Here is a 19,260-nt window from a genome sequence, read left to right on the forward strand (position 1 = left end):
AACCTTTTTTTTTGGGGGGGGGGCGCACATCCACAGCAGGCAGAAGTTCCAGGTTCCCAGGTCAGGGATCGAACCCATGCCATAGAGGTGATCCACGCCATGACAGTGACAGTGACAATGCTGGGTCCTGGACCCCCTAGGCCACCAGGGAGCTCTGAGTTTCTTCGTAACTTATCACCAGCACCTTAAATGTATCTTTCGGTGTTGGTCTGTTTGTTGTCTGTCTCCCCACCCAGGACTGAGTGCCTTGGGCACGAGGACGGAGACGGACTGTGCTGCAGCACTGCATCCCCAGTTGCCAGGCTCAGTCCAGCACATAGACGGTGCTCAAGAAACATGGGTTGACTGAGGCCCCTCCCATCCACCTCGCAAAGACCGGAGGCGGTTCCTAAGTTTGGACATTGGAAACGGGGACAAGACTGAGAGGAGGGACATAAAGCCTGTGCCAAGACAGGGTCCTGGAAGAGACGGGGACCAGGCTATGGCCTTGGCCTCAGGCCCAACCTCATCCCTAATGGAAAAGGACAAGGCAGAGTTCCCGTCGTGGCTCGGTGGTTAACAAATCCGTCTAGGAACCATGAGGTTGCGGGTTCGATCCCTGTCCTTGCTCAGTGGGTTAAGGATCCAGCGTTGCCGTGAGCTGTGGTGTAGGTCGCAGATGCAGCTCGAATCCCGCGTTGCTGTGGCTGTGGCTGTGGTATAGGCCAGCGGCTACAGCTCCGATTCGATCCCTAGCCTGGGAACCTCCATATGCTGTGGGAAGTGGCCCTAGAAAAGGCAAAAAGACAAAAAAAAAAAAAAAAAAGAAAGAAAGAAAAGAAAAAAAGCAAAAGACAGGGCCCTGCATGGCTAGAGGGGGCTCACTCATCCTTGGGCACCACCCTGGAGACTCCTTCGCCTCACTTCTGGGCAGCTGCTTGGCCTTTGCCCCCTGCATGCCTCCAAGCCCATCTGCACCCACAGCTGGGCATACGGTCCAGCTTGGGAAGAGGCCCTGGACGGCACACCTGAGGGAACTGGGGGTGGAGTCACACAGAAGAGAAGTCTCAGCAGGGCATTCAGAACCAAGGCCGCCTGAGGCAGGCAGGCCGCCTGAATAGACTGCCCTGCAGCCTCTACACGGGAAACAGAGGCCCAGAAAAGGCCTGGGCCTGCCCAAGGCGGCACAGCAAGGCCAGAGAGGAACGGCGCTCCCGAGGTCCCAGGCGGAGCCCGGCCCTCTCGTTGCTCCCAGTCCACTCGGACAAACGCAGTGTGGGTTCCACAACGACTCTGAGCCTGGCTCTGCCCATGGCAGTGCCTGCTCAGGGAGCTCCATCTGGGTGTGGTAAGGACTGGGCCTGGGGGTGGGGGTGCTGGGAGGGGGGTCAAGAGAGGCAGGGGGCTTCCCCCCACCCCCGCCTGGACAGATCCGTCCAGGCCTCCTGGAGAGAGTGCCTGTGGCTGGGTTCTGACGAGGGATAGGCTTTTGCTCCAGTAGGGGAGTCAGCAGAAGCAGACAGGAGGGAAACGGCGCGGTGAGTGTGCGAGGTACCACGCGGCCCACTCTGGCTGGACGGCCCAAAGCAACGTGAGTAGGTGTGTTCTCCGTGTCCCATCCCACCCCGAGGCCAGGCCTGATGAGCAGGAGGCAGGTTTCAGCTCAAATGAGGCCGAATTCCCCACAGTCAGACCTGGAGCGGGCTGTCCCGTGAGGTAATGAGCTCCCCGTCCCTGCAGGTCTGTGGGCAGGGGTGGGGTGTCAGTGACTCCTGCCCCATTGAGGACTGAACTGGAGGGCCCCTCTGAGGAGGTCTGTTCTGAGAACCTGTAGCAGGAATCCCCAGACCATCCAAAGGCCTGGCCCTCCAGTAGGCAACCCCCACGCTGACCCCTGTCCATCTGCGTGGGCTCGGCAGGATCCTGATGGGGGAGGGAGAGAAAAGAAGACAGAAAGATTCCTTTTGCAGATCCAGCTACTCCGGGTCCTGCGTGTGTACCTGGAGCTTCCACCCAGTCCATTCTGAGGGGCTTCCGTCCAAGCCTGACAAACATAAGGACAGAGGCCCCAGCAGGACTTCTCCCATATCCCATAGTTCGAGAGGCAGGTCGGGGCTTGCTGGCTGCATGTCTTTCTCTAGGTGGCTGGCTTACCCAGAACAGACTGAAGGTAACTCTGTTTTTATTTTTTGGTGGTTTTTTTTTTTTTGTGGGTTGTTTTTGTTTTTGTTTTGTCTTTTTAGGGCTGCAGGTGTGGCATGTGGAAGTTCCCAGCTAGGGGTCCAGTCGGAGCTGTAGCTGCCAGCCTACGCCAGGGCCACAGCAACTCAGTTTCCGAGCCTCGTCTGCAACCTACACCACAGCTCACAGCTACACTGGGTCCTTAACTCACTGAGCGAGGCCAGAGATTGAACCCTCGTCCTCATGGTTACTAGCCAGGTTCATAATTACCTCTGAGCCGCGATGGGAACTCCAGACTGAAGGGAACTCTGAAAGAGGCAAGCCTTTCAGGCATCTTAGCAGCCCTGCCTCCAGAGGGGCGGTGCAGGCTGCAGAGGAACCCCAGGCCTGAGGACGCTCTGCACCTTCTAAAAGAACCCACCCTCAGGAGTTCCGTCGTGGCGCATTGGAAATGAATCCGACTAGGAACCATGAGGTTGTGGGTTCGATCCCTGGCCTCGCTCAGTGGCTTAAGGATCCGGCATTGGGCTGTGGGCTGGTCGGCGTGGTCGGATCCGCATTGCTGTGGCTGTGGTGTAGGCTGGTGGCTACAGCTCCGATGAGACCCCTAGCCTGCGAACCTCTATGTGCCACGGGTGCGGCCCTAAAAAGACAAAGCAAATAAATAAAAATAAAAGAACCCACCCTCCCCTTCATCGCTCCCACGTGGTCCTGTTCACTCAGCCTAACCCGCATTCTTCCTGAGGCCCTGGGGCTCCTCTTTCCTGGAATTCTCCCCTTGGGGAGAATCTTAAGGAAAAAAGAAAAAGTTCCCGCCCTCCTGGCCCCCCAGCACGTCTGTGCCGATGGAGACGAGGGGAAGGATGGGGTGACCTCTGAAGGACCCAGGCTTCCACGTCTGCAGCCTGCTCAGGTGGGGACCTCAACAAAGAGCGGCTTTGTGAGCACACGCTCTCACGCACCCGCACCCGCACCCGCACACGCCCCACACAAGCTCTTTCCAAGAACAGCTCTTCAAGCCTGGCTGCCAAGATAAAGGAGCCACTGGGCGGTCAGCCTCCAGGAGGAAATATCGCTCCAGTGGCCTTTGTTGTTCAAAGGGCTTTGCGAAATCTCCAGACTCCTCTTGGAAAGGATCCCAGGCTGGGTGGTGGTTTCCCCGCAGCTGGGGACGTTGGTGAGGATGATGGCACAGTCTCAGGGGCCTGGCAGGGGCGGGGGGTGAGGGGGGCACCCCAGAGAACCAGGCTTGGAGTCATTAGCAGCCATGGCAGCGGTTTCATCCTTCACTTCCAATATTAGCTCACTTGATTCCCACAAGCCTGGGGGGGGGGTCGTAGGCAGAGGTCTCCCCATTTTTCAGATGATAAAACAGAGGTTCACAGAAGCCTAGCAGCTTATTAAATGGCCCCACAGTGCATTAATGCTAGAAATGAAACTGACTTGGTGGCAGTCACAGACTTAGCTCAGCTCTGCCTCAAATTGAGCTCAGCCCTGGCCCCATTCTGAGCCCCACTCTGCCCTCTCATTGAGCTGTGACTTGCCCTAGACTGAGGCCTACCCCTGGCCCCGAAGGATCCCTGATCCCAGCCACGCACAAAGCTTTGACCTTGGCCCCACTCTGAGCCCCAACTCTGGCCCCTAACTGATGTGCCCCAAGCTGATCCCTGCTGATTCTAGCCTCAGACTTCTCCCGGATCTGTGGCTGCCCTCTTGGCTGTGCGCCCCAGGAGCTCAGAGACTCATGCTTCTCATTCGATGCTGCTACTTCACATTCCTGTGGGGGGGGGTGATTCGGCCAGGGAGGCTGAGTCTAGTTTTGTTGGCCAGCACTTAACCGTAGTATAATGATAGCAATGGTAACACTAGGCGTTTTACAGATGTTATCTCATCAAACCTCACAAAGAACCCTGAAGTTGGGTGTCGCCATTGGCCCATTTTACAGATGAGGACACTGAACCCCAGGATCAGCCTTGGAGGAGGTGTAGAGAAGCAGTGTGCTCTCAGGAGTTCCCGCCACCCCTCCAACTCAGCTGCCCGGTGGGGGACAGGGGTGGACAGAGAAGGCTCTGCTGGGAGAGGAAGTGGGGGCATTTGGGCAGGTGAGAGACGTTGAGGACTTTCCAGAAATTCGGACTTTCCAAAGCCACAGAAGGTCCAGGTGAGTCCAGCGGAGGGAGAAGGTGGTGAGGGAGGGAGAACAGCTGCCTAGCTGGAAGAGTCCAAGACAAAATGAAGACGCGGAGTTCTTTTTTTAAGAATTCAGGATTTTGGAGTTCCCATCGTGGTGCAGTGGAAACGAATCCGACTAGGAACCTTGAGGTTGTGGGTTTGATCCCTGGCCTCGTTCAGTGGGTTAAGGATCTGGCATTGCTGTGGCTGTGGTGTAGGCCGGCAGCAACAGCTCCAATTAGACCCCTAGCCTGGGAATCTCCATATGCCGTGGGTGCAGCCCTGAAAAGACAAAAGACAGAAAAAATAATTCAGGATTTTTGAGATGGAGACATCACAATACAGGGCTTGAGCTCAGGGGCCTGTGTGACTGCCCAGTTCACACACCTACAAAGGTGCCCCCAAGAGGGCAGATGGGGTGGGAGCTTGGATGCATGGACCTGAGCGAGGACCCGGGTGTTACAGCTGACGCTCGGGCCAGGGTCTGACTCCCATGTGGGTACCCAGGCAGCAGGCCCGGGGCAGCAATCAAGGAGTATCTCTGGGCACCAAGCTGGCAGCGTGGCTAGGAGGCCCGTGTCTAGAGGGGAGCTGGAGCCGTGCTCCCGGTGTAGGGGGTGGGGGCTGTCTGGGGTGTGAGTCAGCCAGGAAGAGTGCACGTCTGGGGTGGGGCAGGCTTGCCACCTCTGGCAACAGACCACAGGTTGTGTCGCTGAGGGCTCGTACGGGGGTGTGTACATGAGGAGGAGAGACAGACGGACACCCTGAGCACGTGTAGTGCGGCGCAGAAGCCAGCCTGTCCCACTGTATCCCAGTGAGGGTGTGTGTGTGTGTGTGTGTGGCTGAGTGAGAGGAGGGCGTGTGGTCATTGGGAGTGTGGGAGGTGTGTGTGTGTGTGTGTGACTGTGGGCGAGCATGTCTGCAGATCCCTGGGGTGTCGTGAGGGACCCAGATGTCCCAGCCTGCCCTGGCCCAGCCCCCAGGCCTTGGAGGGGCCAGGCCCCCTCTCAGAGACATTCCTGCCTGTGGAAGGTGGGCAGAGCCCCACAGGCGGGCTGATCCTGGGCCAGTGGTGTCAGGTTCCTGGTGCCGGGCCCTCCCTCGGCAGCCCTCTGAGGGCCTTTGTTGGAAGTTCAGACGAACTTGTCAGGGGGGCGGGCAGGAGGCCACCTCCTAATCGGCTTTCCCAGAAGGGAGAGCAGAATGAGAGATGCAGGGGGGCTCCAGCCCCAAGCAGCTCTGTGGGAAAGAGGGGAAGGGCGGCCCCATCCCCCAGGACCCTCTCAGATGGGGCCCCTTCCACAGGGCCCCCGAGAACCCGGGCCTCTGGACCGAAGGATCACTGGGGCCAAGGGCTAAGGAAAGGATTCAGGGAGGCGCCCCGGGGAGACCCCGCCTCTCTCGTCTCCCCCTCCAAGGCTGTCTGAGCACCCACTGCAGGTCGCGCACTGGCCACTCCGCCCCTCGGCCTCCTCCAGACCCTCCTCTTTATCTCACCCAAGCCTCCCGGGAGGCTGGACATGGCTAATGATCCCCAGTCAAGAGAAAAGGAAACTGGGGAGTTACTTTCTCACGGTCAACGGCAGGCCAAGAACGGCTGGTCCCAACGCCACGGCAGAACCTTCCTTGCATATCGTCAGCAGTTCCCTGAGGTCCCATCCTCAGCGTCCCCCGTGTGGTCTCAGTGGCATGGCTTCATTCCCCAGCCCTGCTGACCACCAGCAAGGCGAAGGGCATGGATTCCGAGGTCAGCCTTGTGGGCCGCGGGCTCTCCTCTCCCGCTCCTGCGTCCTCCCCTTTCATCCTTTGCAGGGATGTCCCCCCTTGATAAACTTCTTATACATCTCAACCAACCCACCAACCAAAACAAACACACACACACAAAAAGCAAAAAACACCATATCTCGGTTCACCCCTTACGAGCTGTGTGGTCATGGGCAAGTTCCTTAACCTCTCTGTGCGTCCGTTTTCTTATCTGTTACATGGGGATAATAGTGCCTACTACACAGGATCTTGTGAGGATGAGTGACTTCATATGTGTGAGGTGCCAGGCACAGAGCAAGTGCCATGTACGTCCTTATTAATGAAGTCTAAGCAGCGCAGACAGATCCTTCTCTTGCTCCCAACACCTTCCCTTGAGTAAGTAGAAGGCGCCTCAAAAGAGCAGCCTGAGCTCGGCTCCCTCCCCTCGCCAGCCCGAGGGTTGCCGTTCACCACGTGGTCAAGTCCCAGACTCAGAGCACCTTGACTCTTCCCAAGCCCACAATCAGCACTCACTAGTCTGACCCCCTCTCTCGCCCCTCGTCCCCCAGCCCCCTGTGGATGCCACCCTCCTCCCAGCAGGACGTGGCATAGGGCCTCCTCCCTGAGCTCCCTGCCACCTCATGAACCACCATGCCGTAAAGGCATTTGGGGGGGGAGCGGATTTACTAAAATGCAAGTCTGATCACGCCACGCCCCCACTGGGAATAGCTCCCCATGCCCCCCACGGCCCTTGGGCTTGAGTCCAAGCTCCCAGCCTCCCTTTCCCTCCTCGCGCCTGACACTACCCCCCAGGGTTCCAAGCTCCAGGGCTTTGTGCCCCAGGGCTCGCCAGCAGCTGTGTGTGCGCTGTGTCTCCCAGGACGCTCTTCTCTCGCACCCTCCTGGGGAACACGGGACCTCTGGGACTCAGCTCAGATATCTCTCGCCCAAGGGGCCTTCCTTCAGCACATGGCCAGGCATACAGCAGGTGCTCAGCACGTGCTGAGTGGATGACTGATTCGAATGGCAGGGTCCGCGGGGTGCCCTCCCTGCCAGCGAAGGTGTGTCCCTGGGGCTGAGGTATGTAGGGCCAGGGGGTGACGGGTGACGGCTCTGGTCTGGGAGGGGCAGAAGGAGATTTGCGTCAGACATTTGATCTGCCAGCCCCTCCCGGGGAGGCGGGAAGGCCAGGCGAAGGGGGTGCTCCCCGCCCTAATCCTCAGCCCACTGGGGAGAAAGGAATGCACCTCCTAGGTCCAGCAGCGACCTGAGAAATGAGAAGGTCAGGGCCCAGGGGTCCCCGTGGCCTGAGGCACCTGCACAGGTAGCTCCCTGCACGCCATTCAGCCTGCTGGGGTTCTACCAGGGAGCCCCCAGACGGGTCTCTAACCCCCAGACCCCAAACTCAAGCTTGTACCACCCCTTCTGGCTCAGGGGCCCTGTGCAGACGCTCTAGAACCCCAGGCAAGGGCCATAGAGGCTGAGTAGGAGGGATCGCTGGGCACCTTTTTCTTGCAAAGAGTCCCTTCACAAATCTCCACTCCAGCCAGCCACATGGCAGGGTCCCTCTTCCTCCTCTGCTTGCTTACCTCCCAGGACAAAGCGCTCCCTCCCTCCACAGGCTGCCCATCCCACTGGAGAACAGCTCTGGCCTTGGATCCAATGTGCCTTTCTGTCATTCCCACAGAACCCGCTGCCCCCTCCATCCTACAGACCCACCCCCCAGGCTACCCCACACACCCCCAGCTGGTGCTGGCTCCAGGCTGCCCTGCCCTGCGGCTTGGGTGAGGACCAAGCGGCCAGCAGAAGCGGGAGTCCTTCCCCGCCTGGGTCCCTCTGCTCCCTCTGCTCCCTGTGACTGTCCCAGAGCTGTTAGGGCCCTGGGGGTGGGGGGTGGCCAATCCAAGGCAGGCCTGCCACCTCCCCCACTGGCCACAGCGCTGCCCTGGCTGCGGGCAGACCTTGAGACCCACGGCTCCCGCTCAGCCCACTCAGCCCACCAGGGGCGCCTCTGGGAATAAAGCTGGATCGAGGGCTATGCTGCGGATTCTCTTTTATTAGCCAAGTAGGACAAAGAACAGGTCACAGCGTCACAGGAAGTCAGACAGACAGACAGACAGACAGAGGGACACACACGACAGAGTGTCATGCTGCACCACGCAGGGGGAGGAGCAGGGGCGGGGGCATCTGAGTCGTGTTTTTTATCAACTAACAGAATAAATAAATACGGTACACAGTGGTTTTGCCATGGGCTGGCACGACCTCTAAGCACAAAAGGTCACAAAACAGCTGGTTTGGAAAGCAATCTGTACAGCCCGCCGCTGCGGAGTCGGGGTGGGGGGCCCAGGCCCCTGGACCATGCTCTGAGGAGGTGAGGACGCGGGGAAACGGAGGCCTCAGACACGGGGAGAGGAGCCGAATGAGGCCTTCCTGGAAGGGACTGTTCAAAGCCTTGGGCTCTCAGCTGGGAGGTGGCCGAGCCGACCTGGGAGAGGCCGCAGCCTCAGTCTCAGGTGCGGCGGGCCCCCCCACCCCAAGCTCATGGGAGACACAGGGCCTGGCTTACACGTACACTCCCCTCTCTCTCTCTGGCTGCTTTCGGTCCCTGAGACCGGTCCCCTAAACTAGGTCGAGGTTTGTCCCGGGGAAGGAGTAGTCGTCCAGTGCCCTGGCCTCCTCCGGGCTGGGAGATTGGAGCGAATGTTACAAAGCTCGGAGGGAACTGGGCTGAGAGCTGGAGAAGGGCCTGGCTTCACCACGACAGCACAGGACTTCGGGGCCGACTTGCTCCTGGCGAAGTCAGGGGAGGCTTCCTGGAGGAAGTGGTGAGGTCTAGAGCTGTTGGATTCCAAAGCCCAGTGACGGTCGTTTGCCTCCAGAGACAAGCAAAACGCTTTGGCAAAACCATGCCTGGGCTACATGAGATTATTTGCACTTCCTAAACAGACCTTCCTGGCACTGACCCCAGACGATAAACCAGAAACCCCCTCTGTCTTCTAGAGTCTCTGCCACCCCGCTGTGCCCCTGCCCAAGTCTCTCCCGTGATCTCCTGTGGCTCTTTGCTTTACCTTCCAGATTCCAGATACTCGATACTGGTTCAGCTGATCCCCCGCTTCAGAAGACCTCATCTGCCTGCCTTGGTCACGGCCACATCGAGGTGAGGTCTTTCTCCTGGGTTTCACCCTCAGCCCCACCTCTCACGAAGTTAGCCACACTTCCCCATCGCCCATGCAGTCTAAAGCATTGCTTTGTTCAAACAGCTTTCCTGGCCCAAGCTACCATGCCCTTCACTTTTTTTTTTTCCCATTCCAAGCCTTCTCCGTCTGCCGCAGCCCGGACAGCCTCCCCTAGGATCAAGGGCATCGCCTGCTCTGTCAACCAATCTTCCCGAGGCCCCGGTGGACCCACCCCTCTCTTCCCACTGGGAGAGGGGACAAGCCTTAGGGATCTTTACCCTGGTTTTCAGATGCAACTTCTCTAAGCAGGGGGGGGGGGCTTCAGTGGGGAGCCACAAAGCCCCGGGGATCATGACCCAGCATCTGCACAAGCCATTGTCCTCCCCTTGCCCTGAGCCCCTGAGCCCATGTGAAGGCTTGGAGAAGGGGTGACAGAGAGGCTGGACTAAAACTCAAGAGGAGCAGGATCCAGTGCAGATTGTCTCAACTCAAAGGGACCCCTTATACTTCTTGGAGAAACTGAGACCCAGAGAAGGTGGCCATGCTCACGGAGAGGCTTGTGCTTGCGACACCCGTGGCTCCGCAGCAAAGCGACTGTCCTTTTCTAGTCTCTACATTGTGCTTTTGAGAGCCTTTCGGTGCTTGCTGTTAGTTTAACTAAAAGCTTCTGCCCTGCAAAGCTGTAGGCACAGAATGTCAGAGCCGGGCAGGATGTTACAGGCCACCTAATCCAGGTGGGGAAACAGCCCGAGAGAGGCCACAGGCTGACTCAAGGTCAAACGCCTGAGGTCCTTACAATTGCCTCTGGGCCAGCACACCCCCCTTCCCCGGGACAGAACTGAGACCCCCGCCTTCCCTGCCAGGTGGTTTGAGTTTCTGTGGTGAGGACCTAGAGTCCCACCTTCCCTCCCGGCTCAGCCCCACGCCAGCCCTGGACACTAGCTTTGGAACCTGGCGGCCCGGCGGCTATGGGACCGCTTTCCTCTGCAGATCCGTCTCGGAGGGCACCCCCTCCCCACTGCTGCCCTCCACCCAGGGATGTCTCACCAAAGAGGGGTCTAGAGCCCTGTGGCCAGGCCTGGATGAGCCTGGCAGCCCGCCTCCCTCCTGGAGGTCCTACAGCCAGGAGGTTGCCGTCCACTGCCCGCCCCAGTCTGACTCCTGCATCCGCCCCTCCTTCTCAGCGGGGGGACCGGGTGGGGGTGTTCAAAGCTGGAAAAGAGAGGTAAGAGAATACGTCCTTCTGGCCTCCAGGCCTGGGGGAGGGGGGGTGTGGGAACTAGCGCCCCCTCCTGCTTGCAGCTCCAGTGGCTACAGGGTCTCCAGGGAGGGAGGGCGAGGGTCCTCTCGCCTCCGTTGGGGATGCAAAGAGGCGCTCGAGGGGGCGCCAGCGGGGAGGCGACGGGCAGGCCGGGAAGAAGCGAAAGAGAGGAACAGGGCGAAGGACAATTACTAAAACCAAAAAGCTACAACCCCAAGGGAACATAGCCTGGGGACTGACGACACCGACACAGCCAGCACCGAAGAAAGAAAGCGGGAGCGGGGAGAAGGGACCTGGGGGCCGGGGGCGTGTCTAGGGTGGGGAAGACAGCGGCTGGGGAGACGGGGTGGCCCACGGGACAGAGGCAGGGAGAGGGAGTCGGGGAAGAAGGAAAGGGGAGAGAGAGACGGAGAGACGGGAAGGCCAGGCCGAGTGGGATGCAGAAGCTGCGGGGCGGAGGCAGGGGCGTTGGAGGTAAAGAGATGGGGGGCGGGGCCTGGGGCAGGCAGGTGCCTGAAAATATAGCTTTATATATTTATATTTATATCTCACATTCCACACACCAACTTACTAGGGGCAGAAGGGGAGGGAGGGAGCGACGGGAGGAGGCGGCACAGGTGGGGGTCTAGCCAGCGAGAGCCTCTTACTCCCCGAGGCGACGGGGGGCGGGGAGGGGGGGGCACCGGCCTCTCACCGCCTCCCCATTGGGCCTCCGTGGGATCCAAGCAGGGCCATGCACAGGGGATGGAGCTCTGGGGGAAGGGGCAGGAGGCAGGACTCCCGAACCCCTGCATCCCTGGGCTCACGGACTTAATTAACTCCTAGAGAGCCGTCTTGGGATAACCGTGGGGCTGGGCTGGGGGCACCCAGGAGCCCTGGCTGGGTGCGAGGCCAGCCGTCAGTTGGGCAGCGTATCGAGTCCCAGGGAGGCGGCGTGCTGCTTGGCCCGAAGCCGCAGGTTCTCGATGCTCGTGGTTTTACTGTTCAGGGCAGCCGAGGCCGGGGCCAGGCCTGCCGGGGGCGCCGGCAGCAGCGGGGACCCCCACACGCCCTGGTGGGCCGCGGCGGCCGCCGACAGGGACTGGTAGTAGGACTGGCAGTGCAGTGAGCCCAGGGGGGCCATGTTGACGCCCAGGTAGGGCACGGCGGCGGCGGCGGCGGCCGCGGCGGCCGCGGGGGCCGGGCCCCCCACCTCGAAGGACGAGTAGTGCACCAGGTTGTTGGTGGCGGCCATGTGCTGGCGGAACTGCTCCTGCAGACGGAAGAGGCTCAGCGGGGAGGAGGAGTAGGAGTGGGAGGGGCCCAGGAGGCCGCCCCCGGGGGCTGCGGGAGCCAGGGCCAGGCTGCCCGGCGAATCTGCAAGCAAAGAGCCAAGAACCGGGGACTCAGGACAAGGGCACAGCTCTCCGGGGGCGGCGGCGAGGCGGGGGAGGGTCCCTCGACCTTGCCACCGCCTCGGCGCTGCGGGGAAGACAGGCTTTGGCTGAAACCACATCCATCCACCTCGGCCAGGGCATCCCCTGAAGCAGCCCCCAGAGTCCGGGGAGGGAGGGAGCACCCTGGGGGAGCTCCCTGCCAAGGCCCCACGGGGGCTTCTTAGGGAGATGCCTGCCTCTTCCTTTCTAGGGGGGTCATCTCACCTCCCCCTCTCCTGCCTGGGGCTCCCATCCCCCTCCAGGTCTCAGCTCAACGGCCCCAGCCCCTCCCTGCCTGGGCCCAGGGTTTGTGTCTGAGACATTCCTTCCGCCAGAGGTCCATCCCTTGGAAAACACAGCTCCAAGTCTCTGCTGCAGGGGGGGCTCTCTGCTACCCCTCCGATACTCCCTCAGTTTGCACTGGTACATCTGCACTGGTCGTTAAAACACTGGAATATTTCCGTAATGATTGATAAACATCTCTTGCCCTGAGCTCACCAAGCACCCCTCCCCTGCCACACAGCCCCTTCCCTAGAACCTCCTGGGCCTTCCCGGGATTCTGCAACGGAAGGGTGACCAGAGGGCACCGGCCTGCTATGGCCAACAGCTGAGTGCCACGTGTCAACTCTCTCCATGCTCTGACCCACGTGGCACAGCCAGGCCCCTGTGCAGCCAGACCTGGCTGTTCTCCCTGGGCTGGGCCTCAGCCCACCCACCGCCCCTGCCAAGTCTTACCTGCCTTGGGGCTGCCCCTCTTGCAGCCCAGCCCCTTGCTCTCAGCCCCAGGGCTTCTCTCAGTTTTGGGATCCTCGGCTCCTGCCCGGGGGTCTTCCTCCCGGTCCGGCTGGTCCTCGGGGGCTGACTCACTGGCAGATTGCTCTGACAGGCTCAGGTGAAGCTCAGCAGGGGGGTCACCGCCGGGCAGGCTGGGGGGCTGCTCAGTCTCCAGCTGGGTGTCTGGAGGTGGGGCCTCGGTCTTGCCTTCCCCGTGGGAGCCCTCAGCCTCCTTCTGCTTCTGGAGCTGCTCTTTCTGCAGGCTGCGCTGCTTCTTCCGGAACTTGGCCCGACGGTTCTTGAACCACACCTGGGGATGGGAAGAAGTGAGCTGTGGAGCACGGTGCTCTGGGAGGGGAAATGAGTGATAATACACCCCCCCCCCCTGCCAAACACACACCCTCCCGATCTCTTCTCAAACTCCCCTCCTGTCACTGAAGGCATCCATGGAGACACCGGTATTGCTTGGGCACCGTGGGCTGAAATGCTGGCTCCCGGAAGCCAGATCGACGGGCTGGTGCTTAAGGAGCCAAGCCTTACCTGCACCCGGGCCTCGGGTAGGTTGGTGCACATGGCCAGCCTCTCACGCATCACCACGTCTGGATAGTGAGTCTTCTGGAAGGTCTTCTCCAGGGCCTCCAGCTGCTGAGCCGTGAACGCCGTGCGACTGCGACGCTGTTTGCGGTGCTGGGAGCCATAGCGGGCCTCCAAGATGATATCTTGAAATGTACAGCCGTTGGAGGGCAAGGACAGGGGGCCCATTTAATTATGGGAAATAGGTTTTGACTCTTACCCTGCTCTGACCCACCGGGGTCCGGCGGCCCTCTCCCCTTGGAAATCGCCTATCTCCGCTCCATGGGGCTGGATTTTCAGGACTGTTCCACCTGTCACTTGCCATCAGGACCACAGAGGTCTAACCACCCCAAGAATGGCAGTCTTGTTTGGGTGGGGCAGGACAGGCAGGTGGGTGGGCACTGCCCTACGATCCTTAAAACCCCGGGACACCGTGGATGATACTCAGAGCGTACATAATGCTAATAACTTGGAAGTCCCCGGCACCAAGGTTCTGAGAGCCCACGACCCTTAGATTCTGGACACGGACAGAGGACCGCCCCGACCATGAGAAGCCAGGCTGTGAGCCTGGGACTTATCTGCCAGGTCTAATTAGGAGCGGTCTGACTGAGCAGATGGAATTCCCTGGCCCTGGATCCTACGTCCTCTGGGCCTGACTATCGACATCCCGTCCGGCCTGATCCTCGGATGGCAGGGCCTGAGGCTCCTGCTCTTATATCTCTTCATCAGAAAGCCCGGCTCTGGGGAGTTCCTACTGTAGCTCAGTGGTAATAAACCCAACTAGCATCCATGAGGATGCGGGTTCGATTCCTGGCCTCCCTCGGTGGGTTAAGAATCTGGTGTGGCTGCGGCTGTGGTGTAGGCTGGCCGCTGCAGCTCCAATTCGATCCCTAGCCTGGGAACCTCCATATGCAGAAGGTTCGGCCCATAAAAGCAAAAAGAAGAAAAAAGAATAGAAAGCGCGGCTCGGCAGAATCCTCAGAACACAAGAAAGGCTTGTTGCATGCAGTCATTTTTTTTTTTTTTTTTTTTTTTTTTGTCTTTTTGCCATTTCTTGGGCCGCTCCCACAGCATATGGAGGTTCCCAGGCTAGGGGTTGAATCGGAGCTGTAGCCATCAGCCTACGCCAGAGCCACAGCAATACGGGATCCAAGCCGCATCTGCGACCTATACCACAGCTCACGGTAACACCGGATCGTTAACCCACTGAGCAAGGGCGGGGACCGAACCCGCAACCTCATGGTTCCTAGTCGGATTCGTTAACCACTACACCACGACAGGAACTCCTTGTTGCATGCAGTCTTGATCCTTCTGGCTGCTTCCTCTGGGAGGGAAGGACAGAGAGAGGCGGTCACCACAGGCTCGGAGAGGAGACAGGGCTGGTGGACCACAGATTCCCATAGGCCTCGCTGGCCACATGAACCTGCCAGCATGGATGTCGGCCTGGAGTTGCTGTCTAGCCTCCAGCTCTTCTGCTTGACTAGTCCTTGGAGGATAACCAGCTAACCTCTCTCCCCTGCCTCCCATCACCCGTAAGTGGACCTTGGACTATCTACGCTGAAGGGAACCGGAGCCGCGTCAGCCTCTGCACAGGGCTGCCGGGGTCCTTCCCTGCACCCCGAGAACTGGAGAGTCAGCACAACACCCTGTATGGGGAAGAAGGAGGAAAGTGGGTGTCCAGGAAGCTTCAGGCTTTGGGAAGGAGCTGCTCCTCCTTCAACGAAGAGCGGAAGCCTGGAACCCCTCACTAACTGGCACTAATCCCAGCCTGGACTGAGCCCCGAGCTCACGCTGGTCACACCAGGGGAGGGGAAGGCGTGGACCCCTCTCGGCACAACTCTGGGTTGGGGAGCAAATGCTCAGCATCCTGCTGTGGCTCCGGGGACTGTCGGGGGCAGGGGTAGTCACAGCCTGAGAGGCCAGGCTGCCTGAACCATCAGCGAAACCTCCTGCCAGAAGGTGAGGCCTCCTGGCAAAGGCCTGCCTGGAGCTCGTGTCCCTGCTTCCTCAGATTAGGGACCTGGGGGGAGTGCTGAATATGCCACGTCCTCTGCTGCCGCCAGCAGAGGTGAGCCTCCATCCCTGACTCTTCCTCGCTGGGCCCTGGAACATGGTCAGGGGCTAATATTACCACCATGATGGGCACAGGGAACTCACTCCAAACCAGAGAAGCAGCCATAGTCCAGGCAGGACTGCACCCACGCTCCCATGCAGGAGACAAGGCCCTCATGCAACTTACAGAAGGAAACCAGGGGCTCAGCTAGAGCCACTGAGCCCCTCCCAGAGCCTGGCAGGGTCTAAAGGAATAGAATTGGCTGCCCCACCCTCCCTTCTAGGCTGGAACCTCTCTCCAGGCAGGGTCCCCCATCCCATCCCGTTTCTGGACCTCTACTCATGCTAGTCCTGCTCCTTGCCCTTTTAAGGTGAAGCCCTCCCTGACTTCAGCTGCTCATGCTTTTCTGATCTGTTCCACCATTTGATCCTGGCCGCATTCCCCCTGCCGCGCCCTCTCACGGACGATGGGTACCTGGTGTTCCTGGGAGTGTCCTAAAGCCCTCTGAGGGCCGCTTGGCACAGGGCCAGAACAGTTCACCAGCTGCTTGAGGTTTGGCTCAGGACAGGATGGGCGGGCGGCATCATCTCCCAGGAAATCACGCTCCCCGCCTATGCCATCAGATCCCTCCCATGACCACCAAGGGCAACCATCATGGAGCTAGGAGTCGGGGGACCACCCGCAGCTCCCTCGTGGGCACTCGGCCTAGGATGTGGGTAATCCTGACCTCTGAGCACCTACCAGCCCCTACTGAGCCCAACCATTCTATGGGATGGGCACTGCCATTGTTCCCTGTATATGAAGGGGGAGCGTGAGGCTCAAGAAGATAGGTGTGTCGGAGTTCCTCTCGTGGTGCAGTGGTTAACGAATCCGACTAGGAACCATGAGGTTGCGGGTTCGATCCCTGGCCTCGCTCAGTGGGTTAAGGATCCGACGCTGCTGTGAGCTGTGGTATAGGTCACAGATGTGGCTCGGATCTGGCGTGGCTGTGGCTGTGGCGTAGGCCAGCAGCTACACCTCCGATTAGACCCCTAGCCTGGGAAATTCTGTATGCCGCAGGTGCGGCCCTAAAAAGACAAAAAGACAAAAAAAAAAAAAAAAAAAAAGAAGAAGAAGAAGAAGACAGGTATGTGGGCAGACCCTACAGTGACTGCAAGTCTGTGACTTCAAAGCTTATATTTTTGGCCATGATGTCACATCCTAAGCTCCTACCCCACCCCTGCCTATTTAACCTCTCCGAGCCCCTGTCTCCTTGTCCATAAAATTGAGATTGATAGCCTCCCTTTACCAGAGTTGAGTGGTTTGGTGCACAGAGAAAGCGTGCGAGCACCACACAATGCCCAGCACACAATCAGTGTTCAAAACACAGGAGCCAAGGAGTTCCCACTGTGGCTCAGTGGGTTAAAAACCCAACTAGTATCCATGAGGATGCGGGTTCGATCCCTGGCCTCGCTCAGTGGGTTAAGGATCTGGCGTTTCCTTGAGCTGTGGTGTAGGTTGCAGATGCGGCTCGGATCTGGTGTTGCTGTGGCTGTGGTGTAGGCCGGCACCTGCAGCTCTGATTCAACCCCTAGCTGGGAACTTTCATATGCCATAGGTGCAGCCTGAAAAAGCAAAAAAAACAAACCAAAAAAACAAACTACAGAAGCTGTTATAGATGTGACACCCTGGCACGGCCTCTCGCCTCCTACCTCAGTCTCTCCATCTGTGAGAGAGACCAACGAATGCTTCCCTAACAGGGCTGTTAGGGAATCTGAAGGCATAGGGCAGCTCCAGGGCCCAGCACAGTGCTGGCAAACAGGGGTGCTCCAGACACTCACATGTAGACTTCGGTTTTTTTTGGGGGGGGTTAGGGCCCCCAGTGGTGGCATATGGAGCTTCCCAGGCTAGGGGTCCAATTGGAGTTAACAGCTGCCAGCCTATGCCGCGGCCACAGGGACACGGGATCCGAGGCGCATCTTAGACCTACACCACAGCTCACGGCAACGCCGGATCCTTAACCCACTGAGCGAGGCCAGGGATCGAACCCGCAACCTCATGGTTCCTAGTCGGATTCACTTTCTCTGCGCCACGACGGGAACTCCCACATGTAGACTTTGAATTGACATCTATCTCCCGGGGTTGCGGAGGGACTGGGTCTTCCTGAGTCTCCCTGAGGAAACATTCCCAGGACCAACCTTCCCCAGGACCTCTGCCCCGCCCCAGCGCCCCCGTTCTTTCCCCAGGTCCCATCCCCACAAACGGCCCTTACCAGCCAGGCGCTCGGCCAGCGTAAGCGCGTGCACCGACGGCCGGTAGTCGGGGGCGTGCTGGGCCTGCTGGGCCGCCTGCTGGTGCAGGTTGTACATGGCGCTGAGCGAGTTCATGGCGTGCAGGGAGTAGCCGTTCACCCCGTAGTGCTGCATCGCGACATGTGCCTGCAGACAGCGGAGGCGGGGGGACGTGAGGCCGGGGGAGACCCCGGCCCTGGCCCGGACCTTGGATGCCCACCTCACCCACCCCCGACAGCTTCTGCCGCCCCACGGGAAAGCAGCCCGCCTTGCCCACAGCTAAGCGCGTGAGGGCGCCTTCACGCTGTATTCATGCACCCCCCATTCACTGCTTCCCGCTGTGGGACGTGTGCGGGGTTTAATGCTCTGGGCCCTGGAGTCAGACTGCCTGCGCTGCCATCTCCACTCTGCCACCCGGGAGCTCGGGGGCTTTGGGTAAGTCGCTTCACGTCTCTGATCTTCAGATTCTCCATCTGCCAGCACTTATCTCATGGGGTTGTGGCAAGGATTAAGAGAAGCATTTACTGGAGTTCCTGTTGTAGTTCAGAGGTTAAGGATCTGATACTGTCACTGTGGCCCTGCGGATTCAATTCCCCCATCTGGAAACAGCCACATGTTGTGGGTACAGCCAAAAAATAAAAATAAAAAAAATGTTTAGGGAGTTCCCGCTGTGGCACATCGGAGTGAATCCGGCTAGTATCCATGAGGATTCAGGTTCCATCCCTGGCCTTGCTCAGTGGGTCAGGGATCCAGGGGTGCCGTGAGCTGTGGTGTAGGTCGCAGACGTGGCTCAGATCCTGCATTGCTGTGGCTGTAGCAGAGGCCGGCAGCTGTAGCTCCAAGTCAACCCCTAGCCTGGAAACTTCCATACGCTGCGAGTGCAGCCCTCAAAAGAAAAAAAAAAAAAAAAAAAATTAAAAAGAGAAGCCTTTGCAGTGGGGTCTGGCATTAGCATGGGCACAAACATGCTCGTCACGGTGATTTATCGATCTGTTTGCTGCTTCGTGCAGCGTCTCTTCGTTTAGCCACCCAGGCACTTACTCGTCTGCACATCACGGCCTCACTCACACACTTACTGCGTGCTCAGCAGCCGCCGAGGTTCACATGGGGCCGCGTCCAGAGCTGGACTGCGAACTCTGAGGCCTTCCTCTGATGAGACAGTGGATTACAAGCCCCATGTGCTGCACAGGTAGAAGAAGGCTGTTACTGTGACTGTTACACACGCACTGCCACTGCCTCCCCCCATTCTCACCGCAGTACCAAGAGGCACCCAGGTCACGAGCAATGAACCCCATTTACAGATGTGTCGACTGAGGCTTGGAGAAAGACCAGGGACGTGCTGAGGCTGTGCAGCCCCTCCAGGGCCTGCCTCGCCCACACCACTTCATTCTTTGGTGGCCAACACACCAGAGAACACATTCCTTCCGCTGAGGGGACTCGGCTCCGCACGGGGCTGCCGGGGTCCCCCAGCCCCAGGTCTCCCCCGGACCCCCATGGTCCATCCGTGTGCCTGCCACGCATCGGCCTGAGACGTCGTGTTTGGAATGTGGTCCATTTGCTCCAAGAAGACCGTGTCCAGGCGTCCCGGCTCCCCACCCTCGCTCAGGTGGACACATACACAAGCATCCTCAGCATACACACACAAGCATGCACACACACACAC

The 19,260-nt window shown here is 59.3% G+C and overlaps 1 protein-coding gene across 1 annotated transcript; it reads right to left on the reverse strand.

Moving 5' to 3' along the window:
• DMBX1 (diencephalon/mesencephalon homeobox 1) lies at window positions 8,124-18,775 on the reverse strand. The gene is made up of 5 exons (XM_021096716.1): window positions 18,674-18,775; window positions 17,579-17,744; window positions 13,242-13,420; window positions 12,663-13,011; window positions 8,124-11,868 (listed from the first exon to the last, which is right to left on the reverse strand). Exons 2-5 carry the CDS (start codon window positions 17,730-17,732, stop codon window positions 11,411-11,413), a joined length of 1,140 nt encoding a protein of 379 aa, XP_020952375.1. The 5' UTR covers window positions 17,733-17,744; window positions 18,674-18,775; the 3' UTR covers window positions 8,124-11,410.

The sequence above is a fragment of the Sus scrofa genome, chromosome 6 (genome assembly GCF_000003025.6).
Source record: "Sus scrofa isolate TJ Tabasco breed Duroc chromosome 6, Sscrofa11.1, whole genome shotgun sequence".
Lineage (NCBI taxonomy): Eukaryota > Metazoa > Chordata > Mammalia > Artiodactyla > Suidae > Sus > Sus scrofa.